The sequence below is a fragment of the Magallana gigas genome, chromosome 7, assembly GCF_963853765.1.
Source record: "Magallana gigas chromosome 7, xbMagGiga1.1, whole genome shotgun sequence".
In the NCBI taxonomy this organism is placed as follows: Eukaryota; Metazoa; Mollusca; class Bivalvia; order Ostreida; family Ostreidae; genus Magallana; species Magallana gigas.
Window position 1 is genome coordinate 48,556,195 of NC_088859.1, and position 26,575 is coordinate 48,582,769.

General features: G+C 35.1%; 2 protein-coding genes across 7 annotated transcripts; one reads left to right on the forward strand and one right to left on the reverse strand.

Annotated features, from left to right (window-relative positions):
- The first annotated feature begins 3 nt into the window (after positions 1-3).
- LOC105325576 (TNFAIP3-interacting protein 1) lies at positions 4-13,932 on the forward strand. Of its 6 annotated transcripts, XM_011425205.4 has the most exons (19): positions 142-159; positions 2,871-2,945; positions 3,856-4,037; positions 4,787-4,917; positions 5,121-5,603; positions 5,785-5,952; positions 6,138-6,178; positions 6,312-6,444; positions 6,615-6,662; positions 6,746-6,931; positions 7,023-7,169; positions 7,253-7,342; positions 7,431-7,577; positions 7,686-7,778; positions 7,876-8,035; positions 8,173-8,325; positions 8,513-8,556; positions 8,698-8,803; positions 12,701-13,932. In XM_011425205.4, the coding sequence occupies exons 3-18, from the start codon at positions 3,917-3,919 to the stop codon at positions 8,800-8,802; spliced, it is 2,250 nt and encodes a 749-aa protein (XP_011423507.3). In that variant the 5' UTR covers positions 142-159; positions 2,871-2,945; positions 3,856-3,916; the 3' UTR covers position 8,803; positions 12,701-13,932. The 6 variants fall into 6 exon arrangements, with proteins under 6 accessions (XP_011423506.3, XP_011423507.3, XP_011423508.3 ...); XM_011425204.4 differs by lacking the exon at positions 2,871-2,945 and having other exon boundaries at positions 4-159; XM_011425206.3 differs by lacking the exons at positions 142-159; positions 2,871-2,945 and adding an exon at positions 992-1,070.
- Positions 13,933-19,268: 5,336 nt separating this feature from the next.
- Positions 19,269-26,373, reverse strand: LOC117684177 (uncharacterized). Its single transcript, XM_034455311.2, has 2 exons — positions 25,139-26,373; positions 19,269-20,526 (listed from the first exon to the last, which is right to left on the reverse strand). The coding sequence occupies exons 1-2, from the start codon at positions 26,031-26,033 to the stop codon at positions 19,529-19,531; spliced, it is 1,893 nt and encodes a 630-aa protein (XP_034311202.2). The 5' UTR covers positions 26,034-26,373; the 3' UTR covers positions 19,269-19,528.
- Between the last annotated feature and the right edge of the window lie 202 nt (positions 26,374-26,575).

The following is a 26,575-nucleotide window of genomic DNA, read 5'->3' on the forward strand; positions in this document are numbered from 1 at the left end:
ATGTAAACAATTCGATCAACGAGGAAGTTTGATAGTAATTTGTATCGCATTAAGGAGAGGACTCAACCCGGAAGTTAGAGAAGTGTTTTATTTAAGCACGACCAGTCTAAACTTCACACGGAATTCATTTAAGTTCGGAGGAATAATTCCAAAAACGTAGTAAGTCACTAGGCGCATGCTGATAAAGTAATTATCCATGTGTGGGTTTGCTATAAAGTTTTACGTATGAAGGTGCCCCTTCCTCTTTTTCATACAGTTGGTTTTTGTCAATCCATTTTGCTTTGGAGTCTCTATAAAAGTGTTAATTCACTATGTTTTGTAGTATCTCAAAAATCCTTAATTTACTATGCTTTCGGGTATCTAAGAAACCGTACAAACCTCGCGAAATATTTTTTCGATCGCGAATATGATATTTTCATCATGTAGATATTTTTAGATCATTTTGTTCGAGTGTAATCTCTGCATGTGAGTCCTATGCCAGAAGAGAATATGAAATAAACAGGAAAATATATTTCTCAAATATTTAAACTACCGGCAGTCATATGGTTCTGTTTACAAAAGGACATTTTATTTTTGGTAAGGGTTGTTTTCATTTGCATTCTTTGTCTTCTTTTTATCAATTTACTGTTGTGAAGATGTCATTTTAAAAAGTTGATGACCATTTGTGTTTCCATTATACATCATATGGCATGGGCACTTCACTCTTTACTTCATTGCCTTGTTACTCCAAATCAGACCATTGATCCTTATAGGAAAAACACTATAGTGCAAGACCTGGTGACCTAAGTATAAATTCTGCGGAAAATTGTTACAAAAAAACCCCGAACTATACTTCTTAAAAAAATTATACTTCAGAGTCGTTTTAATTCATCTTAATTGGTAGTGTTAGCTGTTCACGGATCGCCAAACTGACACTGCTGTGGGGTTATTTTTGTAGGTAATACACAACAATTGCCAAATATACCCAATAGCAAGCTGCTTATTTTTCATATAGTTAGCCATTCAGAAACTTGAGGCGTCCCACAATCACAACAGTTCCCAACAGGAAGGACGCAATTCTTATTATATAGGTAAAAAAAACTGAATGTGTTTATGCGGCTTCTTAAATTTCGTTCACCAGAGAGGCTAATTGAGTTTTTCTGTTCACCCTTTGTTTGCAAATCAAAGATGACCACACAATCTATAGCCATCTCACTTGTTTCCGTATCGCCTTCGGTATCACACATCTTCCATCGTCCGTACGTCCGCCTGTTAACTGTTAACACGACTTCATCTCTGGATTTCCTGAGCCCGATTCTACCTATCTTGGCACAAAGAACATTGGTTGAAGGTGATGCTAACTGATAAAATAACGGAACACGCCTTTCTAAAAAATAAATGATAAAAAAAAAACAACGTAAATAGGGTTGGTTTTTCTCAAGAATCTCTGCAACAACTAGAAATGCTAATATATTCAGCATATAGTGAACATTTGTATGTTCCAAGTCGTTTAAATGGCGCCTCCACCCCTCCCAAACAATATGAGCTTGAAGTAGTGCAAATTTTGTAGGAATATTATTATATATAAAATATAGTTTAAATTCTCTTCTAAAGATCTACAATGCTACCATTTATTTTATCAATGTACTAGCATACTGATATAGTGTAGATTCTTAACCGTTATCTTCGACTAATATATCTAATCGGGCTCTATGAGAGCTGCAAAGTTCTACTAGAATAAGATTTCTTTCCTTTTTTTAATTTACTTCTCAAGAACTACAATGATATAATTTTTGTAATTTATGATACTGTTATAAACGCATAAAGTTATATTTTTTTCATTAACTTTATTGCATATCCTTGATTGATCAAAACCCCCCATTTTCCGAATATGGAAAAACATGCAGATCTCTTCCCTTCTTATCGACTGCATGCCTGGGAACCCTAATGATGATTACATGGGGGGGGGGGGGGGGGGGCTGGTTTTAATCTGAATCTAAATTTGTTTTATCTTGGTACAATCATCCTCATATGCATTTATTTATCGATTCTCTTCTTTAAAGAATGCAGTCTCATGCTTCTGTGCTTAGAGTCATGGCCGGATTAAAATAAAAGCAACCCCCCCCCCCCCAAAAAAAAAAGACAACACCCAGAGATCTTTGAATCATGTGAGCTTTGTTGCCCGTGAGCCCCCTGTTATAACCTATAAAATACAAATCTGCAGTCCATCATGAACTTCAGATACTGGGTAGAAATATATGGGCCTAAATCTGTCGATTTATTTATTCGTTGATCTTTTCTTTGTCATGATTTTAATTTTAAAAAACCCAGCTATTTGTAATACACGTTATTTTTTTTTTCTTCATTTGAAATCAAAAACATTCAAGGTTGTTTTATACAGCTGTAATCAATTCAAATCAATTATTTGATAAAAACCACATGTGGCGCAAGTCAAATGTACAGTATACAAATAAAGTAAGTACATAGATTTTTTTTATGTGAAATGATTTAAAGGATAAAGCTCCATAGATCTATAGAAATTTCATGATATAGAGGTGGAACATCAGATAGCTAGGTTTGTTTGAAATGAAATGTATTTCAGTATTATGGAGGGTTGACATAAAAAAAAGTCTAAAAGTGTCCTTTGTTATCTTTTCGTGATAAACACTGATAAAGCCATGGAAAAAATGTTTAATTTAAGTGAAATATTAATTTAAATATACTCAGATACTATACTTTCACGTGTGCGTATTAACTGAAGCTATAAACAGTATCCTTTAATTAGGTAATTAAGATTATTATTTTTCCACGTCATGAAACTTTGAAACCATCCGTCAAGTCAAGAGATGTCGATATACCTAATTTGCATCAATCTATTTTTGGAAACATAGGGGAATTCCCTTCAGTTCCGCAATATCAAAGGTTGTACCAAGTAACGGTTCTTGCGCCATGTGTGGATATCATAAGTAAGTAAACATGATAAGGAATACATTTAAGGTATATTATATCGCATTTTAATCGTCTATTCTATCTTCACTTTCTGTGAAGAATTTTAAAACTATTTTCGTTTTCGTACATTTTGATTACGTCGCTCAAGGAAATGAATCGCTTGTCCAATAAAATTTTGAAAGGAAAACCGTAAAATTACGACCTGTTAATTCTGTTTACATTCCTAGCTTGAAAAAAATACCCCAAAGTAAGTAACATATTTGACTTGTTTTTGTTTTCTGTAAAGTAAACATAATATCAACATGGATACCGTCTCATTGTGTTCTCTACATTGTCGAGTCTATTTTCATTTTCAGTGAAACGCTACTCTTGGATTTCAAACATATGTTTCATTGTTGTTACAGAGTTTTGCATGTAATTTGGAATCCTGTAACACAATGATACTCTACTTTTCAGAAATGGATCTATTATTTTTGGTGATTCGTTAGGTGATAGGTAACAATCGCACTATACCAAATTGAACTCGATGATTCATATAAAAACACATGATGAAGTAGTGTTGGCTTTAATCAAAGTGGGAATTTTGTCCCACCCCCGGAAATACCAATCTCCGCAAAGTATTTTTATACCTTATTTTGCGAAAGTTGTGAATATAAAAGTATATAATGTAATTTTGTCTATAAAAAAACATCTTATAACTGCCAGTAATTTTTGGGATCAGTGTATTTTATTTTGTAACTCTAAAGCAAGTCTGTCAGATGTTAATTTGACATATATTTGAATTTTCATTCATAATTGTATTCATATGTGTCAGTATGCCTAGCGGTGTTTTATGTATGACCTGTTAATGACGATGATTATGTAAATAGCATTAAATTATTCAAGACAATTCTTGTGGTTAAACGTTCACACACTCTTTATTTACAGAATGATATTAGAAATTCTGTAACAAACAGTATGCTTTCGACGGGGAATTTTACCACTGAAAATGTACCACCATGCCACCCAAACTTCTTTGCCAATCTGCACTAGTGATGCCCACAAACTTCAGGAACTACAAGAAGAGAACGAACTTCTACGAGGAAAAATTCGAGGATACTTAACTTTAGGTTGTCATTTTAATTTCATCTTTTAATGTTTAAATCTGTAAATGGCGGATTTCTGATGCATGATAGGCAGGTACATATTTTTTCTAATACAAATGTGACAACATGGTCAGTCCCCTTGTTTAAAATTTCTTCCAATCTAATTCAAGGACATTACTTCAGGTTGTTATTTCAATTTCATCTTTAATGTTCTAAATATTTTGATTATTGAATGCACTTTAGGCAAATATATCTATTGTTACAAATGTTACTGGGTACTCCCTGTGTTTAAGAGTTCTGCCCATCTAGATCTCAGAGATTTTTGTAACCAATAAAATTAATGGTTAAAGAAAGGGAGGTTAAAATGGGAGTAGCAGTCAGACACTGGTCCCTTATTGTTTTAAACAATGTACATGTAGTCTTTTCCATGGCTATTGTGTATTCCACATGTATTGTTTAGACTATTAATTATTGAAAGTAATCAGTGTGGAAAAAGGAAACTCATGTATATTTACACATGCAGTTCATTGGGGAATAATTTGAGAACACAAACTCCAAAAGAGTTTTGGTAATGTATTTACAGTTAAGGGAAAAAAGTTAAAACCCAATTTTAAGCATTGTTCTTTAAATGGTTTATGTAAAAAGTAAGAAGTATTAAATGAGGGATTTTAATAAAAATAATTTTCTGTTGATATAAGATGATTTATTTTAAACTAATATTGATTGATGCTAAAACTAAAGCATTGAGTGGTATATTTTGGTTGTTGTTTCAGGAAATTTGTTTTTAGAGAAAAAAGACGAGTGTAAAGCACTTCAAGAGGAAAATTTAGCTCTCAAGAAAACATTAGAAAAATTGCAAACCACCAGCCAGTCCCAGAATAACAGAATGAACCAGGAACAAGAGGTGAACAGATTAAGCTTACTGAACATGTCAAGTACAAGAACCTAGTGTCAAGTTATTTAATCAGTTACATCTACTGTCAGTAATAGCTGTGTTATGAGTAAAATAATTATCTTAACCTTTTAAAAAGAACTTAAAATTCATCTTTGAAAAAACAAGATAACTGTTCCTGAAAGTTATATTTGAAAGATGTTTTGTGTTTACAGAAGAAGCAGACTCTGCCTGTCAAGGATAAAACCTCTGATCCTCTCACTAGCATTAACAAACCTCCAAACCAACAACCCACAGAGCAGTTTCCGAGTTACATCCACAACTCTGTACCTGCCTCTAACTCCTCTCCAGGTAAATGTGATGGTGAATGGACGCAACTCTCGGAGAACGACAAAATGCCAACCCAAGAATCACTAAGTTATGAGAACCCAACAAGAAAGAGTAGGAGCACTGTAAACTCAGAATCCAGCTCGACTAGTTTTGAGAGAATAGACCCTTCTCCTTCTGTTTCATTCTTAGAGCACATGAATGGCCAACCCAACTCCTCTTCCAACCTAAACCGACAGCTTTCAACCAAGGTGAATTATAGTTCTGGCAACAGCCTAAACCTAATGGAGTTTCCGTCAGTGTCGGAGTCGAATCACGTCATAAGTAGCCCTCAAGAAGAACTGTTTGATCCACTGATAGCTGAGGCTGTTGTAAGTTATCTGTAGAATTGATGAAGAACCAGTGCAGGATTCATTTTATAAATGGATATAAATTTTAAATTTTATGTGAAAAAAGTTTTTATTTTCTACTCTTTTGTAAAGAAAGAAAAATATGTTTGTCCTATTTCAAGATTGCAGAATTATAAATTTTAAATGGTGCATTTAATTGCAGCCAAACGAAGATCACAAAGATGAGGAAATTATTTTGAGCATTAAAGTAAGCCAAGTAGCAGTTACCATGGACTTGACAACAGACGGCCCTGCAGAGAGAATGAGGAAATTTCTGGAAGAGCTCGTTCCAGAAATAGAAAAACAGGAAGAGGAAACCCAAAAGTACAAGGTCTGAGAGCATATCCATATCATACTGTCAATTTTTATCTATAATCCAATAAAACAGATATAAAATGCAGCAAAGAATACTATTGGTTAAATGCTGTATATGAATCCTCTATTGAATGAAGAGAATATGTTTCGTTAGACATGTACATTTGTCCATTCATCTGATGTTTTCTCTCTAATTTTCAGACTTGCAATTTAGCTTTGAAAGAAGAGGTTGATAATCTAAAGTAAGATTGAGATCAAATGTACAAATTAAACAAAGATAATATCACTGCTCATTTTGAATCTTTGACAAACTTTAGATATACCAGCAATGTGTTTGTCCTTAAGCATCATTTGAATGCTCTCTCTTTTGTACAGGTCTGACAGACAGAGTTTACTACATAAGATTCAGGTGTTGGAACACCAGGTGAACAACGTCAGTATGGGGTCCTCCATGTCCTCCCAGACCCAGGTGTTGGACTGGGAACAGCACAGACAGACAGGCAGACAGGTACAGCACAAACATCTGCTAGATTAACACATTGGAAGTAATCATTACTGAAGCAAAAGTTAATATAACTATGTTGTCTAATATTTTACTGTGCTTTTGATAATGCCTTTGATACATGTGTTTGTACATATTTAACTTGCATAGTTTATTTTGTATTACAAATTGAATAGAAAATGGAAAATGGACTCATGGTTGGAAAGGAGCAAGAACTTGAAAAAGTAAGTAACTATTTATCTCTTTAAAGAATTCATCTGGTTTATATTTAGAGAGTATGAAAAACTTAATTTGCATGGTTTTATAGTTACAGAGGGAAACACAGAAATGGCGGGACTATTTCAGTCAGTGGACAAGAGATAAGGAGAAGCTAAAAGCAGAAAATGACAAACTAAGGTCAGAAATCTCTAACTTCAAGACTCAGGACCTGAAGAGGCAAGAAGAGTTTGACAAGATCCTGCTTAACGCCAAAGAAAGAACAACAGAGGCAGAGGTAAAATTTATACTGCTAATAAATTTTTTGGTCGTTGAAAATTTTGTATTAAAAAAGCAAATAGTTTTGAAACCTTGAATTATCTTTGAAGGCACAAAGGGAAGAAGTTCAACAAAAGCTAGACAGGCTGATCTTGAAAATGGCAGCTCTGGAGGCTGAGGTTCATGAGAAGACAGACATTATAAGCCTACTGAATCGAGACAAAAACACATTGGAAGCAGAAGTCACAGCACTAAGGGTGAGTCCTATTCCCTGATCATACAGTTTGGTCACCCTTCTCAGTGGAAAGATATTAATATGGATATTTTTTGTGTTATTTAGAGGACAGGAAATGGAATTGGTATGATGGACCTGACAGGAAATCACAGTAATGAGGATCTACAGCAAGAAAATGCAGTCCTAAGAGAACAAGTAGGAGCAGTATTCATAAAGTTCCTAAATGAATGAGTTGTGTACCTTTACAGATGGTTCAATTACCTCATGTTTTCTCTTCTGATAGTTAACAGTTTTTAAAGAAGACTTTGATCGAGAGAGAAGTGACCGTGCTTCTGCTCAATCAGCTAAAGACGATCTCCGTAAAGAATTGGAGACTGAGCAGAGAAAAGCTCGCACTTTCCAGGATCAGTTAAAACAGGCTGAGAGACATGTGAGGCTTCATTTCATTGCCATGGTTACTGCAGTGTTTGACATTCACACTGCCCTTGAGACAGAACATGGTCTGACTGAGAACTAAACTTTGTGATTTATCTTGCAGATTCGCAGTGCAGATAAGAAATTGAATCAATTGAATCACTACATGACTGAAAATACACAGTTGACAAAAGAGAACCAAAGATTGAAGAAAGAGGTAGATAAGTTTTACTGCTATTGATCAGATTAACATGTAGATGTTTTGATAAAATAAAATACGAGCCAAGATTTTTTTTATATGGTACCATTCTTAGCTTCAGCATGAAAAGGATCGCAATGCTCAGCAGCAATATTACCAGATGATGAATCGACCACCAGCCCCAGAATATGGGACACCCTACAGAGCCCAGCCCGAGACAGACCCAATGGCAAAGCCAGTACCCCCATACATGTTCCAGACTGGATACGCTCACAGTAAGAACATTAACAGAATACAAATAATACAATTCTTCAAAGCTTTAAAGATGTAGAGAACTAACTTTTTAGGGCAAAATACAGTTGAAAATCTTTGTTCTTAGTGCATGGCTAATTTGTTATTGTTTGCTGATTAGATGGATTGGGTGAATTCTCTCGACCCCAAATGAGCAATAAAGCCCAGCTTTCCCCGGAACAGCTTCCAGGAGCGTGGGGGTGCCCCCATTGTACATACACAAACCACCCTTCCCGAACAGTCTGTGAAATCTGTGGAAACATCTTCACAAAGGGTATGGATCTGTTGCTTGAAGAGTTGGCTCCCAAACTTAATGCTTTCTCTCTTTGTAAAATCCATGGTTATAGAAATGTGTAATTTGCATAATGTTAGTTTTTAAAATATTTTAGAATTAAAAAAAATCAGTAATGTTGACTACAAAACTGAATTTCTTTCAACATCTTGTAATCCTTCTGTTTCAGAAGAACTTCAAAACTATTATCATCCGAACTCCAATCATTCCCAGGTATATACAATTATTATCTTAATGGATTCATTTGTATTTTTTAGTATGTTATATTTACCATGTCAGAATTACAAGAATAACAGTCCTTGCATTGATATTGCTGCTTATTTTATCCTGAATGTTGACATTTTCTGTTGACAGCCATTAATGGCGCGCGGAGACACAATGACACCTAGTGGTGAGGATCCACCTGACTTGTGTACAGACTCTGGACTGAAGGCAGCAGCAGCAGTCAACTGTCACTAATGTATGTGTACACGAAATTGTATTTGTCACTAATGTTTGTGTACACAAACTTGTAATTGTCACTAATGTATGGGTACACAAAAATACAATAGTTACTATAAATGTACATGTATGAGTACAAGGAATTATTACCATCACTGTGTTTGTGTACATAATCTAGCTTATACTTCATCCAAATAGTGACTGTAGGAAAATGATATGCAGTGATTTTGTTCTAAGTTTCTAGGTCAGAGGTCAAGGTCATTGCAGATATCTGTGTTAAATCCTTTTTCAGCACTTACATGTATTTTATTTTCTCCCCTTGACAACTTCCAGTTCATACCTTACCCAAAGAGTGCTTGTAGATAAAAGTGTTTGTCAAAGGGCAAATTCAGTACAGTTTTCAATATAAATTCTTTGTATGTGTACATTTTCTTTTGTCTAATCCAGTTTATGCTTCAACTTAAGGGTAATTGCCCTTACCAAAGTAAAATTATTGCTGCAACAATGCCACAATATTGCGGCAATATTGCAGCAACACATTTTTGTTACCAGAAACCAGATTTTGAGACTAGTGAAATGTTGCCGCTAGCTGCAACAACTTCTGGTAACATTTTGGCAATACTACTGGAGTGTTGCCGCTAGCGGCAATAACTTCTGGCAACATTCTGGCAATACTATTAGAGTTATTTCTGTAAAAAATTATATTAACATGCACCTAGAATATTGCCACTAGCTGCAACAACTTCTGGTAATATTCTGGCTACACTCAGTATCATACTGCCAGAAATAATTTTCTGGTAACATCTACATGTATTTGATCATTTAAATCATGAACTAATTTATACATATTAATATATATAATTCGATCTGGCAATACTGCTAGGCATCATATTTGATTTCTGCTTTAATTATAATTTAAGGAGAAGCCGAGCAGTGGAGGGGGGTTAAAAAATTGTCAATTATTTAGATATGATTTCAGTTATACATGTAACACCTCAAAATTTGCTAGAAGTTTACCACAAACTTTTCTTTTTCCTCTGATTTATTATGCTTACCGAGCTTGCAAAAGCTTTAGCAGAATTTAGACTTATAAAATTTTACACATTCAGCACAAGTCTAAAACTGTCAATTATAATTGCATGAATTGCTTTTCCCCAAAAAATAATAATAAGTCGAAAAAAATAAATCTAATAAATATTTTATGATTAAAGTCTTATTCTAAAAAGTTTCAATTAAAAGTGATATTCACTTCAATGGCATATAACTGTTATGCATGGTTACGATGTACTGTTTGAATCACCCCCCCCCCCCCCCACTCATGTTTTACGTGAATACCGACCTGTCTGTTCTTTTGTAACGGTATATTCTTTTTTATTAAGTTAAAATATCAGTCTACTTAGATTTGAGTATCTAAACTGCTCGATGTATGTTGAATTATGAATTTTCTAATACTGTTTGTTTCCACTTTTACTTTCGTTTCAATGTTAAGTTACGCGCGCGCTGATTGGTCGATCAAATCGCTAGCCGCCAATTTTCACATTCGAAGCTGCCATGTTTGTCTGCCTTCGAGCCTCCTGCCATCGCAGTGATCATTGGAGATGGTGAAATGAATGAAAGCGGGAATTATCTGTAAACAAGGTTAAAAATACACTGTTAATGGAATGTTTATCTGTAAAAAAAAATCAACGGCTGAACTGAGGACGAATCTGAGTGAACGAATCAAGTCTTGACATCCCCTGCACCATCTGCATAAACACGTTTTTGAAAAAGTAAGTTTAGCAATAAAAATATATTCATTGAATGGCAGTTTAAACATGTTTGTTATAAGAATATAAACCGAAAGACTGCGATCTACCATTATACCAATGGGTTTAACACTGTTTAAGAACCATGCACGGATCTAGAATTTTATTCCGGGGGGGGGGGGTCGACTGACGACTGTTATTTGAGTTTGCCAGGGGAAGGGGGTCTGAGGCATATTTTTGGTAATTTTATAATGTAATTTTTAAAAATTTGAAGGGGGAGGGGGTCTGGACCCCCCCCCCCCCCCCTGAAACTGCTTAAAATCTGAAAACAATTGCCAATGTGCTTATATGAAATCCATTTATCTTTCCAGTAGGTCTGCCCTGGGTTACACAGACCAGAAGAAAACCATGAAAAAAGCTGTCACCTTACTGATTAAATGAATGGTGGAACTGGCAACCAAAAAAGAATGATGACGTAATTTGTTTAATATTATGGAGAGGAACATATACACAACAGTGCTGAATTCCAATGTGGATATTGTTGTGATATTCTGATAGCTGTTTTTGTGATTGTTTATGTGTGAAATCAGAATGCCCACGAAGCTGTCAAAAAAGGACATTTGGAATGCCTAGGACGAATGCCTTGATCAGTCGTAATACAGCAAGTGGTTGTGCAGGACTTATATGGTTTGAGCTTTGCTTACGGTAAACAGTGAACTTTTGTCCATATCCGCCTGTGCGCGTTGTGTCAATCGGTCTGTGCGCGTTGTGTCAATCAAACTACAATACATGTTATTCTGCAGCAATAAATTGTCACTGATTGGCCGAGTACTTTTAGTCAAGTTTCATCATGATTTGTTCATCATATATGTGTTTATTGTATTTATGTGTTAAATTTAAAGATTATTAATTTTAACTGGTGTCCTTTATAAGCATGTTGAAATTCCAGTTTCAGGTCTCTAATACATATGTATTACACATTATATTTTTAATTCAATACTTATTTTGTGCATGTTACATTGAATAATGATTTTCTTTACTTCTGTAATATTGTGTACCGTAATCACAAACTGTTTTATTTTTTATTTTTGAAAGTCCAAATTTAATGTAATGCGAAATGTTAGCCTTGTTGTAACCTTTTTGCATCTTTAAAAAAATAAAACTGTAATGGCAATTAAAGATTTTTTTTTCATTTTGGTTGTAGATTAATACATGACTGCTTTACTGTATACATTTATTATTTATAAATATTGCATAATATATTGTACCATTGATGCCAGAGCACAGAAAATGCATTGAACCAATATTTCTGCAATGTCATTTTTCTTATGCAAATGTATTGCCAGAAAGGTGTTGTCGCAACAATGTGTTGCGGCAACATCTTTCTGGCAAAATTGCCGCAATCTCATTTGCATACGAAAAACGCTACTGCAGCAATATTGCCGCAATGTATTGCCAGAAAGGTGTTGTCGCAACAATATGTTGCAGCAAAACTTTTGCGGCAACGTCTTTCTGGCAATATTGCCGCAATCTCATTTGCATACGAAAAATGCTACTGCAGCAACGTTGCCGCAATGTATTGCCAGAAAGGTGTTGTCGCAACAATATGTTGCAGCAAAACTTTTGCGGCAACATCTTTCTGGCAATATTGCCGCAATCTCATTTGCATACGAAAAACGCTACTGCAGCAACATTGCCGCAATGTATTGCCAGAATGTTGCTGCAGTATTGCTGCAATAATGCCAGAATGTGTTGCCAGAAGGTCAATATTTTGGTAAGGGTGTGTTAAGGATGCAGCGACCTTAACAAAAGTGTTTAAAAGTCCCATTCATCTAAATGTGCTGTACTTTTATTGAGGCCCATTGAGATTGTCACCATCTCTATGTATCATCTAGTTTGTATAGTAGAAATTACATATTCATGTAATCTGCAAGTTAAACATCCCTTACCTTTAATCCAAAATATTGTGTACAATCTATTATTAATTGGAAATGTAATGAGTTGGTATGAACCTACATTGTTTTTAGTTACTGTCATCCCTATATGTTCATTTATATCATAGGGAGCCCACAAATTCCATCCTCCTTTTGTTGCTGCTGTGCTAAAATGTGCATGTGTTGTAGAATTGATCCAATCAGTCATTAACATCTCAGATGTTTGTTTCTTTACAGATTCTTCAACCTAAGACAGACATTGGATGTGAACAATATTAATGACAGTTGCTGTTGACTCTATGTCTATCACTGTCTCTCTGTATGTGATACCATCTAACAGACTCCAAAAAGTCAAACTTTAGTTTTAATCTCAGTGTATTTTGGGAGTACCAAATATTTCAATGACAAGCTCAAAAAGCTTGTCATTGAACTATTTTGTACTTGCAAAATCGCTAAGATTAAAATGAAAATCAAATATTACCCCAAATATTTGATCCCTGCATTTCGACCCCATTCTCAAGTCAGAGCAGGGAGAGTGAGTAAACAAATGCCTTCATTCCAAGCAATTTTGTGTGCTGTGAAGATTCAACCTGACATTTGCAGCTAAATAAATAGTAAAAACTGTTTACAGATTCAAGAATCGGTCAGATTAAGGAGCCAGTCATCTGTGTGGTTTATTATGTTGATTTAATCAAGGAGCTGATATGATTGAGGGATCGGTCAGATTAAGAATTTGGTCAGACTTAGGAGTTAACTGAATTAAAGAGTTTATTGGATTGAGGAGCGGTCAAGATTGAGGGGTCATATCCTTCTTTGAGATATTGTAAGAACCAACAAAGAGAAGACCTTGTGAATTTATAAACCTAGCTGTGAGCCAGAGCAGACATAACACCAGCAACAATTTCTCCCCCAAAGATATAATGTGATGATAAATACCAAGATGTTAGAATAGAACTAACTACTTTCTGTGGATATGAAACTTTAAATACCAGGAACAAATCATTAAGGGTCAATTTCCAGTAGTGAAGAATTTGAAGGTCCATCAAAAAACAATGATCCAACAACAGTCAATTGACGGAGAAGTCCAAAGTGTAGAGGAGCATTGTAAAACTCTGTGCAAAAAATTCAATAGCTTGTTTTGGAGATTTCTGATTTCTTGTTGTGCTTTGTTTAGTATATCATAGAATTTTTTCTGTAGTTTAATTAATCTTTCAATGGTTGTTCGTATTGTACGTTTTGTAGATAAACATTTATTGTTTTACTCACTTTGATTTATTAGTGATTTATCATGTTCTTTAAGCCACTATTCTTTTTCCTGTTTTATACATCAATATTTATGTTATTAAAATTTAGTGTTTTAAGCTTCTTCTGTATATGTGATGGAAAATCAATATATTTTGTTTTAATAGAAATTTGAATTTTGAATGTGAGAATTGAGAATTGTCTGTAAACATTTCGTGATTTGAAAATTATTCAAAGAAATTGTCACAGTTGTAATAGTCAAGGCTTAGCATCTATTCCAGAATATGTAGATAAAATTTAACATGTGGGAGACCATTGTAGTAAACTCGGTTTAGTTGTTAATCAAACCTTAAATTTTTACTATTCTAAATCAACAAGTTTCTTCAGAATCTATGCGTAACTTTGATATGTTTAATGATAGTAATTTTTTAATGTATAGTTTAATGGTTAAAGTGTACTGAAATGAAATATACATGAATTTTGTTTTTTCCTATTTAGTGTATTATGTATGATGATTTGTTGAATAAAAAATGATGTATACAAAGTTGTCCTTTAAAATCAGTTATAATTTAGTACTGACAAACAGTACTAACTAAACACCATATCTAAACAATCCATGTGGTTTTACAGTTATCTTTAAGTACTGGCAAACAATACTTCCTAAACAGTACCTGTAGACATTAGTTCTTGTGGTTTGTCAGTTACATATACTTACTGACAACATTATTACCTGCACAGTACCTATAGACATTAGTTCTTGTAGTTTCTCAGTTACAAATACTTATTGACAACAGTTCTACCTGAACAGCACATGTAGATATTAGTTCTTGTGATCTGTCAGTTCTTGTGGTTTGTCAGTTTTCTGTACCTTCTGACAAACAGAACTACCTGAACAATACCTGTAGACTTTAGTTCTTGTAATTTGTCAGTTATATGAACGTACTGACAAACATTACTACCTGCACAGAGCAAACTGTAATACCTGAACAATACCTGAAGACTTTAGTTCTTGTGATTTGTCAGTTATCTGTATGTACTGACAAGCAGTAAAACCTGAACTGTACCTGTAGACAGTAGTTCTTGTGGTTTGTCAATTATACTGCCAAACACTATTACCTGCACAGTACCTATAGACATAAGTTCTTGTGGTTTGTCAGTTATCTGTACGTACTGAAAAACAGTAAAACCTGAACAGTATTTGTAGACACAAGTTCTTGTGGTTTGTCAGTTATCTGTACGTACTGAAAAACAGTAAAACCTGAACAGTATTTGTAGACATAAGTTCTTGTGGTTTGTCAATTATATGTACCTACTGACAAACAGTACTACCTGAACTGTACCTGTAGACTTTAGTTCTTGTGATTTGTCAGTTATCTGTATGTACTGACAAACAGTAAAATCTGCACTGTACATGTAGCCTTTATAGTTCTTGTGATTTGTCAGTTATCTGTATGTACTGACAAACAGTAAAACCTGAACAGTACCTGTAGACTTTAGCTCTTGTGGTTTGTTAGTTATCTGTACGTACTGACAAACAGTTCTACCTGAACAGTATCTGTATTTATAGTTCTTGTGGTTTGTCAGTTATCTGTACGTACTGACAAACAGTACTACCTAAACAGTATATGTAGACAACAGTCAATGTGGTTTGTCAGTTATATGTACATACTGCATGTATGTACTGAAAAACAGTGCTACCTGAACAGTATCTGTAGACATTAGTTCTTGTGGTTTGTCAGTTATATGTACGTACTGACAAACAGTAATACCTGAACAATACCTGTATAAATTAGGTCTTGTTATTTGTCAGTTACATGTACGTACTGGAAAACAGTAGTACCTGAACAGTATCTGTAGACATTAGTTCTTGTGATTTGTCAGTTATATGAACGTACTGACAAACAGTTAAACCTGAACAGTATTTGCAGACATTAGTTCTTGTGGTTTGTCAGTTCTATGTATGTACTGAAAAACAGTAATACCTGAACAATACTTGCAGACTTTAGTTCTTGTGGTTTGTCAGTTATCTGTACGTAATGACAAACAGTTCTTCCTGAACAGTATCTGTAGTTATAGTTCTTGTGGTTTATCAGTTCTTGTGGTTTGTCAGTTATCTGTACCTTCTGACAAACAAAACTACCTAAACAATACTTGTAGACTTTATTTCTTGTGGTTTGTCAGTTAAATGAACGTACTGACAAACATTAATACCTGCACAGTACCTATAGACATAAGTTTTTGTGGTTTGTCATTTATCTGTACGTACTGACAAACAGTTTTACCTGAACAGTATCTGTAGTTATGGTTCTTGTGGTTTGTCAGTTATCTGTACGTACTGACAAACAGTAGTACCTAAACAGTATCTTTAGACAACAGTCGATGTGGTTTGTCAGTTATATGTACGTACTGCATGTATGTACTGACAAACAGGTCTAGCTGAACAGTACCTATACACATTAGTTCTTGTGGTTTGTCAGTTACATGTACTTACTGACAAAAAGTTCTACCCGAATAGTACATGTAGACATTAGTTGTTGTGGTTTGTAAGTTATATGTATGTACTGACAAACAGTACTACCTGAACAGTATCTGTAGACATTAGCTCCCGTGGTTTGTCAGTTATATGAACGTACTTAAAAACAGTTCTACCTGAACAGTATCTGTAGACAATAGTTCTTGTGGTTTGTCAGTTATCTGTTATATATGCCTACTGACTAGATGAACAGTATGTGTAGACAGCAGTTAATGTGGTTTGTCAAAAAAGCAATATCCTGTTTGGTTTGTCTGATGTGGTGACATATTGCTTACTATTGCTGTTTTGTTTTCAGAAATAGTAATTCATTGCTTTTGTGTAGTATATACTCTATGTTGTGTTTGTATTCTGTGATATATTGCACAATGTTGTTGTGTTGTTTTGTAGTAAGCAATATATTGCATTTTGTCAGTTTTATGTTTGGTATGCAGATCCTGACCAATATTGTTGTTCTGAATAATTCTTGGTTTGCTGGTATATTTATTTACCCGGTATATTGCTGTATTTTATTAAGGTGATATAGTTTACTAAATTGCTATTATTTTCTTGTATTCTGAATTATTACATTTTATTGTGTTTTATTCTAGTTTCGTGGTGTATTACAGTTTATTGTTGTATTCATGCACGTTGATTTACTAGGGTATGTTGTTATATTGTGGTATTCTGTTTCATTGCAGTGTTACCGTGTTGTATTCTAGAATGATGATATATTGTAATATGGTATTGTATTCTGGTATTTAAATCCATTACACTGTATTGTTTTTGTTTTCTGATATCCTGAATCATTGTACCGTCTTGTTGTAATTCATTCTGGTATGTTGATATATCGTACTATTTTGTTATATCCCGGTATTCTAAGTTTCTGTTATATTGTAGATGGTGATATATTGTACTATACTGTTATGTATTCTGGTATGTTGATATATCGTACTATTTTGTTATATTCTGATATTCTAAATTTCTGCATCATGTTGTTGTGTTATTTTGTGGATTCTGATAAATTGCACTACATGCAATTCTGTTAAATGTTTTTATATCGTACTATGTGTTATATCTTGATTTTTTCCACCCTGTTGTTATGTTATATTGTGGATGGTGATTAATTGTACTATACTGTTGTATTCTGGTTTGTTTTTATATCGTACTATTTTGTTATATCCCAGTTTTCTGCACCATGTGTTGTATTATAGTGTGGATGACGATAAATTGTATTATCGGTATATTGTTGTATTCTAGTTTTCTGATTCCTCGCATTGTGTTGTGTGTTTGCCTGGTACTGTGGTATATAGCATTATATTGTTCTATCCTGGTATTTATTTCGATATGTTGTTGTTACCGGTACTCTGATTCAGTTCACTGTGTTGTATTGTTGTATTCTAGTTCATTAATATCCTGGACTGGGTCCATGTAGTATTGTTACCGGTACTCTGATTCAGTTCACTGTGTTGTATTGTTGTGTTCTAGTTCATTAATATACTGGACTGGGTCCATGTAGTATAGTTACCGGTACTCTGATTCAGTTCACTGTGTTGTATTGTTGTATTCTAGTTCATTAATATCCTGGACTGGGTCCATGTACATGTAGTATTGTTACCGGTACTCTGATTCAGTTCACTGTGTTGTATTGTTGTATTCTAGTTCATTAATATACTGGACTGGGTCCATGTAGTATAGTTACCGGTACTCTGATTCAGTTCACTGTGTTGTATTGTTGTATTCTAGTTCATTAATATCCTGGACTGGGTCCATGTACATGTAGTATTGTTACCGGTACTCTGATTCAGTTCACTGTGTTGTATTGTTGTATTCTAGTTCATTAATATCCTGGACTGGGTCCATGTAGTATTGTTACCGGTACTCTGATTCAGTTCACTGTGTTGTATTGTTGTGTTCTAGTTCATTAATATGCTGGACTGGGTCCATGTATTATGCCTACATTCTGGTTAATCATTGAACAGTGTTGATCTGGTGTGTTCTGATGTAAAGATATTACTTTATGTTGTTGTTTTCGGAAACAGTGATTTTTTTAATTTTTTGCACACGACCTTTTTCTGGTCTGGTGATATAATCATATAGTGTAGTGATATATTGTGTTTTTAGTGATTCAAGATTGCAATTCTAGTATGTTGTTTTGAATTTAGTTACAGTAATTTATCGCTTTATGCTATGCTACGTTGTATAGTTTAGAATTTTAGAAACATAATTTATTACGATTTATTGCAATTTGTTAGCGAATTCTGTTGTGTTGATTCGTTTTACTCATGTTATAGTTGTATCCTGGTAGGGTGATTTATTGCATCATCTGTTGCACCGTTTATTTACCTAGATGGTTTATTATGCGATCTTTGACACGGCTTATATTATATGCAGTAAAGATACGACTTTGTTATACCTACAAAACCAACACCTGAATTTTAAATAAGTTTTTAAACTTTAATTCATGATTGATCTACGACTTCCTATTAAAATGACGTTTTTTAGTGAACATGTAAGCAACTGACAACCTCTTTTAGTGGAAACAGCCGCCTTGTAAATTTTATATATGCCAGCAGTTTGAAATACCAATATCATCATTGGACCTTGTGTTTGCAGTTTTTTTTTAATTGGGAACCCTTCTACCCTAAAATGTTCTGTAGACTTTACTTATTCATTCTTCATATTATATCTTAAAATCACAAGGCCCTGATATATTTATTTTTGGATAATGCACTAATTTCGGGAAATAACTAAAGCGGTAGAGACCCCAGAATATCTTTATTTTCACCACTGCAAGTAACTAATGAGCAGATCTTTTAGTCCTTGGACTGCCCACATATTTATCTGACTATACCTGACTCAAATAATAAACCTTTTCTTTGATTTCCTTTTATAATTCATTCATAAAACCCAGAACCTTCGCCCTCAGGGTTCTTAACAGGGCTTTGCCTTGGACCCACTCTGTCTCAAACGGCCATGGCCTCCCTTTTATTCTAGAGCACCCACTTTTCTGTATGCATTGCAAAATCAACTGATCAAATTTTAACAACGATGCAGTGAGAATAATTTATGCTAGAATTAAATACTAATCAAACATTCATTATTTTTATTTGACATTTCAACAGAAAGCTAGACAAAAGTTACAGACGTTTACTTTCGTCACATTGTCATCACTACAACGTGATGTCATTTTGAAAAACTATTGAATAATTTTTCAGGATCGATGGATTTTCTCTGGTTTTGTTTTTCCTTGAAAAAAAGGAATCGCTGTTCTTCCATGAAATTATCAAGGTTGTCACATTAAATTCAAACCTTCAAGTCACTAGAAGCCCATATTCCTTGAGATAGTGTTTGATCCGCGCCTCTCGCTCTAAGCGACTTGGGTGAATCTGTTTCGGTGGAACATGCAAAGCTTCAATTTTCTCTACTACACTTGACACATCTTTGTATTTGTTTGAAACGTAAACAGGACAGAGAAGTTTTTCGAGGCGGTTGTATCTTGGGTCAGAGGTTAATGGTGGCAGACGATTCCCAGGGTAAATAGAGGTGGATTTCATTTTGGACCAAGGAATCAAGGAAGGCATCGGTAAACTTTTTGACTTGGATCTCTCGCGATGAATACTCGGAAGCCGATCCAGTGTTGGAGTCCTACTAATCTTTCGAGTGGTTTCACGGGTCTGTTCTCGACTGATATTCAGCTCCGTCTGGAAAACACTGGTGAACTGAACCATCTTTCCCCGCGAAGAAGGTTGACCAGAATTCTCTTTTGGCAACTTTTCGTCTTCAGTTTCATCGCCAAATTTCGATACTAGAGTTTCTATTCGATCTCGATCTTCCTTGGTTTCTGCTTTGGATGTTTGACCAAACGCAGTGAATTCATTCCTGGAAGAGTCTTCCCGCGTGAGGAGTGCGCGGTCAGTCACTGTCCAACCACGTGACACTGAGTTTCTGTCTGCCAGTCTCCGGCGTATTGCGCTGGACTTTCGTTTCTGGTTTTCAATAAATACGGCCCGTTCGTTATCATACCTTGATATGTAAGTCATTCTCTTCCTACCCAAGTCATACAGCGAATCTTCCAATTTCCTTTCTTCTACGAAGTATCTTGGTGGAAGCCCCGGAAGTCGGGTGTTGCTGACGTTGTAGAGGTTTCCGCCATGCATCCATTCTTGGATTTTGATAGCCTTCTTCTTCCTTCGGACAACGGCATTATTTATCCGCTCCCTGCGCCTTCGCTCTTCTCCTTTCATTAATGATGACTTGGTTAATTCTTCGAGTTTCAGGCTACATGTTGCTACTTTGGTGTTGGGAACAACTTAGCATAAAGTGTTGACGTTATAAAATTCAATGCATACAGAAGGGCAATTTAATTGTTTTGTGCTCTATGCAGAAGCTACATCAGATATGTCCTATTCAATGAGGACATATCAAGCGTGTTAAAGACACGTCGATCATCACTTCACGACATAGAAACGACTGCAACAATTGGACACCAGATCAAGTGATTGCATTTATAGGCGAAGACAGGACCGGGATAGTTGTGTATTGAAACCTTATCGGAATACTGCCTTAGTCTGATAGTGTTGCTCAATGTCCGATGTGTTTCTGAATCATTGTATGCATGCACCTTTACACGGATGATTTTTATGGTTATTGTAAATACCAAAACCCAAGTAAACGTTTTTCAGAATCGGATTTCCGGACAATCCCTTGAAACCATCATTTTGTTGAGAAAAGGTTCAATAATGTCAGTCGATCTTGTTTATAAAGGAAACAGCTAGCAATATGTGAGATAGAATGCAGTACCAGTAAAACGAATTCAAAGTTTGGAAATGTGTATCAACATTTCCCAAAACGGTAAAATCTTGTAAAAATAGGGGGGGGGGGTAAATATTTTTAAGAAGCCTCGCTAGACTCGAAAAATAGTCTGTACCAGATTATCAAATGCCAATGTAAATTTTATGTATTCAACAGTACTGTCAACTCAACAGTACAATGTAATTGGTTTAATGATATATGCTTTGCAAAAGTAAATGGTGTACATTCAAGTAAAAAACCGGAAAGGTAACAATCACATGACAGTTTTGAGGAGTTCTGATTGGCTTGCGTGTCAATTACAAGTCTTTTTAAAACTGTCTCGTGAGATAAAATGATTATATTTAGAGTTATATTATCGGATTTTAAATAACTCATTTATATATTATCACAGATGTGCAGACAGAGAGTATTAAGTTATCTATCTGATCTTTTAAATGGTGATTTCAAATCGCACTGTTTAGGATACTGCTGGTTCTACGCGAGATACGAGGCAGATATACCCTGTTCAAAACTTCACGGACAAGACATGAAACAAATCGAACACGACCGAAGAACTCTGGAAGATTTAACACGATCCAAACAAAGAAAAATGTATCTATATGTCTATACTCATAAACAAGGCTCTCTCTCTCTCTCTCTCTCTCTCTCTTCGACCATCCTTATTGGATGTGTATACTGAGTAAAACGCTGTATTTTTACAGACAGGCGTTGGAAAATACTCAAATACTCGAAATTGTTTATTTCGTGAGTAATGAATTATAAGAATAGAAAAATAGGTTTGTCATTGGGGGGGGGGGGGGGGGGATGTTTCAAATATTAATGTAAATTAACCGCCCGCTATTTACATAACATAACATAACAATTAAATTTCTTTGATTAAGTTTATATGTGTCCAATAAACATACATTATTTATTGATAAAATGACAAAGAATGCAGATAATAGTTAATGTATTTAAGCGTAGTACATTTTATGTATGACAGCCTTAATTATGAAACGTGTTCGGGTCATAAAAAACAACCAGTAGTTTTGACGGGGTCATTTGATATTTTACACACAATAAGGTATAAAATCTACATACATTGTACAGGTAGCGTAACACTTCATGTCAGCACAAAGCTGATCACCAAATGCCTCCAGTTCAACCCGTTCAATTTATATAAGAATTGACCGCTTTCAATAAAGCGTCAAAGAAGCCTATTGCTATGATTCAGATATGGTAGTATACAATCCCCAAATAAAAAATGATATTAAATCATCATAACATAACGCAAATGTGCAGATGTAAGATTTCCATCCATAATATGTGGGATTAATATATGAAATAATACTCTTTTTGTTGGAAAGTCGCTTCAAGTTTGTTTTTATCCAAATCGTTTCGAGTTTAAAAAAATGAGAAAAACATCAGCGAAGCTCACTCTATATAAATTGCCTTTAAAGCTAAAACTACAGATTTTTTTAAGGTTTTGGTACGTATACCCGAGTGTCTATATATGTTTAAAGTAAAGCCAATAAAACCCGATATTTCACTATTCTGTTGAGGATTATGTTTTTAAAAATAAATGTTAGTATTTTTGTATTTCATCAGTATTTTTGCCCTTCTTGTTCGTTCACCTTCAAATGAGTTCAATATTATAAACAGCCTGGAAGAGAACACAGAAACATGAGGCCAAACTTTCAGAATCTAATTTGAAAAAATGTCGGCATACTTTCAAACAATCAATATAATATTTCCTTAGAAATGTTTTAAAACATGATTTACATAATACAATAAAAGTTGCGTATGGTCTGGTTACCACCGTATACATTTCATTTAGTTATGATTTTCCCTCAGGAAAGAATTTTGTAAGATTTTAAGCAGAACCTAACTAGAAGTCTTTGGATGATGTTATATATCGTGGTCAGCTTCCAAAGTGTAATTTCAGCGAGAGATTAATAATGCAACGCTGCTTTATATGTGGCACTAGCTACATTAATGCTGTAATGCTCGTGTATTATACATAAGCATGCCCTCAAATTGCCCGTGGTAACCGATTGCTTAACGTTTGTAATCCACTGCAACGGTAAAGAATAGGTAATGTTGTTTGAACTGTTCGCGGTTGGTCAGTCTTAAAACTTTAAATGTTACCAAAATAGCGGATAATTCATTTAACTGTCAATCAAACGTTTTCCCGTAAATATGTTATTTATTGGTTTTGGCGACCTTTTTTTGGTTGATGATTTGGCAGATCCTGGCTCTGTGAGACAACACAAGGAACCGGACACCGTCGCAATTCATTGGCACTGATAGAAACGCAGTATCCGGCGCCCTGTATTTAAACAATTAGACCAGACAGCAGGGATCGATCAGAGGATAATTCATTCTGAGGACGGCAATGGGAATTCAAATGAAGCGGAAAAAACAACATTCATGTTTGTATTTCTAGATCTAAGAAGAATAAAAAACCCTTCCATCTTGCGTACCTTTGTTAACCAACATTTGAGGTCCAAGAATGAGAGTCCAGCTGCATAGTATGACTAAGGAACATACGTATATAATTCTTTCAGGCTGTAGAGAATTTCTGATTTGTTTTACTTTCTTTTACTTTATGAATTTGTTTTACTCACTGTTTTCCACGACATACAAATTTAATAATATTTACAACCATTACTCCCTACATTATTAAGGAGTAATGATAATGGAACCAGCTATATGTAACTGCTTGATTTGATATTTTTCGTACATTTACAAAAAATGGTTGAAAGGAAAAGTACACAAACAAAGCATTGTAACGCCTAATTCTAAACATCAATAAAAACATTATGTTTACACCTTTTGAGTATGTTATCCCCCATCAAAGAAATTCGATTGCATTCATACAGCTAACTGACACAAGCGATATTCACTGAATATAAAGACACTCCGTGTACTTTTCAGAACTGCCCCCAAACACATTATATTAATCAACGTTCAGTTTTTTTAAATGATAGCACTTATTATTCTATTACCTACACTTAGTAATTAATAGTGTATCATCTTATACTTTTGTGGTTGACTAAAGATGCTGGATTATTTTAAGATGTATCAACACAGCTACATTGAGGACAAGTAATGGCGTCGAACTCCGAATATGGAGGAGTTTAATTTTTTTAAGTGCAACTTACTGATTGACAGTTACTTTGATTTAATATATAAATACAACACAGAGAGAGAGAGAGAGAGAGAGAGAGAGAGAGAGAGAGAGAGAGAGAGAGAGAGAGAGAGGAGAGAGAGAGAGATAGAGGAGAGAGAGAGAGAGAGGATAGAGAGTACCTTTGGTGGTACAATTCATTGTTTGCTTTATTCTGTTTCTCTTTTGTAAATCCAGCTTTTCTTATACTTTTGTATATAATTCTTCTGCACCTCATGTAACATTATATGAGTGAAAAAAAAATGAACTTGAACTTGGTGGTCGTTTCATAGGACCATTCCAGAAATTGAATTGTCTGTTATTTTTCATAAACGCTCGAAAATAGAATACCACAGGAACCATTAAAATCAATATAGAAAGCATTCACCAAATAATGATAATTTAAAACAACTAATTAGAAGATAACAACAGAATGTAATCAATAATTTGAACAAATGCAACTTCAAATCAAATGTAACATTTACACTGTATATGATTCAAATAAATTGTCATTTTTTAAATGCAACAGTTTTGTGGAAACTCATTGGTGGTATTGTGATATTTAATAATATTGATGAATAATTTTAATGTACAAAGTTAGTTGTGACGCGCACCAACTCATTAATTCATTTTAATCATCAAATCAAGTATTGAACAAAAAATGAGTTAAAATATCAGTGATTTCAAATTTAAAATATTTCTTGGAAATCCATAGGCAATAACTAAATTACTTATTTCTCCACATTTATGATAGATCTACCATCAATAATTCAGGTTCATAATAATTTGGTCCTTAATAAATTTGAAAATCAAACTAAAGGAAAGGATAAGTAATTGGCAATAAAAATCAATAACATCCTTAGATTAACGCATGAATTTACCAAGAAAATCCGTCAGTTCGAGGACAACTCCTTGAAATGCAACACGCGTGAACGAGATAATTCCTGGGGTATCTATGTTCAGTCCTTCGCCCAGCTGATTCCAACTTCTTTCATAAAGGCGTAGATTTTCTCTTCCCACTTGGGTTTGGCTTCTTTGGCACTTTTGGAGGGTTTGTGGAGGGACTCTATTGTGTCCACTATATTTGTCACGCTTGTTTTGATTCTTTTGTCGTACGTGGAGGACAAAGCTTTCTCTAGCAAAGCGTAACGAGGGTCGCCAGCCACACTGGGACATTTCCCGCCAAATTTACTGAGTCTATTCCGGCGCGCCCTCTGGGCTTCCTCGTCCCGCTTGAAGGAGGAGACTGAGCTGTACACACTGGAGGCGGTGGTGTTCTCACGGCTCAGCCCGGGCCGAGCGGGCTCACTGACCACGGTCCGACTGTCCCTGGGGCGGAGCTTGTTGTGAAGGGGCTGAGGGGTGAACTGGACTGTCTTTGCTCGCTGAGGCTGGGGTGCCCGGTGATGGGGCTGGTTGGACTGTACGAACTCCTTGGGACTTTTAAATTCGGTTTTCCGGGACACCACGCTCGCGGCGTCACTGCGTTCGTTTCCCGAATGGCGGGAAGAGGTTGTACTGGGTCTCCCGTAGCTCATGATGGGCTCGCTCATCGTGGAGTAAGATCGCACGTTTTTAGCGCTCACTTCTTTGCGCTTTCTGTTCTCCAGAAACTTCTGTTTCTCGTGACTAAATTGTGAGAGGAACTTGTAGCGTTCGACACCAAGATCTATCAGCCTGGCCTTCAGCATCCGGACCTCTGTCACTGTGTCGTCATTTTTTCCTGACATCCGGGTATTTCCCTGGTTGAGGTCTAATGTTAAGTCCTTTGTCATCCATTCCTCGATGTCTTTCATGGTGTGTTTTTTCTTCGCCTTCAATCTCGAAGATGAACTAGCAGGTTTCGGTGGATGCATTTTATACTTGAATTTCAATCAGCTAATTAGAATTTGATGTCCATAAAGTAGGTACCCCGTAAATTAATCCCATTAAGTCAGTATCCTGGTAGGAATTTGACGTCCTTTAATTTGTTTCATTTTAAATATTTGCATAAATTACCACCAACCGTTCGTAAATTAGAGCACATCATTTTAAGTTCAAAGCAGATCTGAAGAAGAATCAACAATATATATACTAACGCTTTTCCAAATATATTTCTCCAACTCTGAGGAAGAAAATATCCAACCAGTTTGGCAGTATTTTCCCATCACAACTGACAGACTTAATCTGTCTTATCAAAATAAATTTACTGCAATATTTAAACTTTAATTGTGGAATTAATTATTGACCTGATATCATCGAAAGAATCAAATATAACATTTATCTGTACCAGCAGATCGCAATACATTTGATAGTTCATTTAATACCGATCACCATAGACAATGGGGGTGCGCGGATTTGAGTCTCTGTATTGTTATAGTGATTCCAGTGGTACAGGGCTACCCTGCCAGTCACAGCA

Coding starts and splice junctions, on each gene's coding strand:
- LOC105325576 (XM_011425204.4), top strand. CDS start 3,917: ATGTACCACCATGCCACCCAAACTTCTTTGCCAATCTGCACTAGTGAT. Junction 4,038..4,786: donor TCGAGGATACTTAACTTTAG/GTTGTCATTTTA, acceptor TTGTTGTTTCAG/GAAATTTGTTTTTAGAGAAA. Junction 6,179..6,311: donor GAAGAGGTTGATAATCTAAA/GTAAGATTGAGA, acceptor TCTTTTGTACAG/GTCTGACAGACAGAGTTTAC.
- LOC117684177 (XM_034455311.2), bottom strand. CDS start 26,033: ATGCATCCACCGAAACCTGCTAGTTCATCTTCGAGATTGAAGGCGAAG. Junction 20,527..25,138: donor AATCAGCTGGGCGAAGGACT/GAACATAGATAC, acceptor CTTTATGCTAAG/TTGTTCCCAACACCAAAGTA.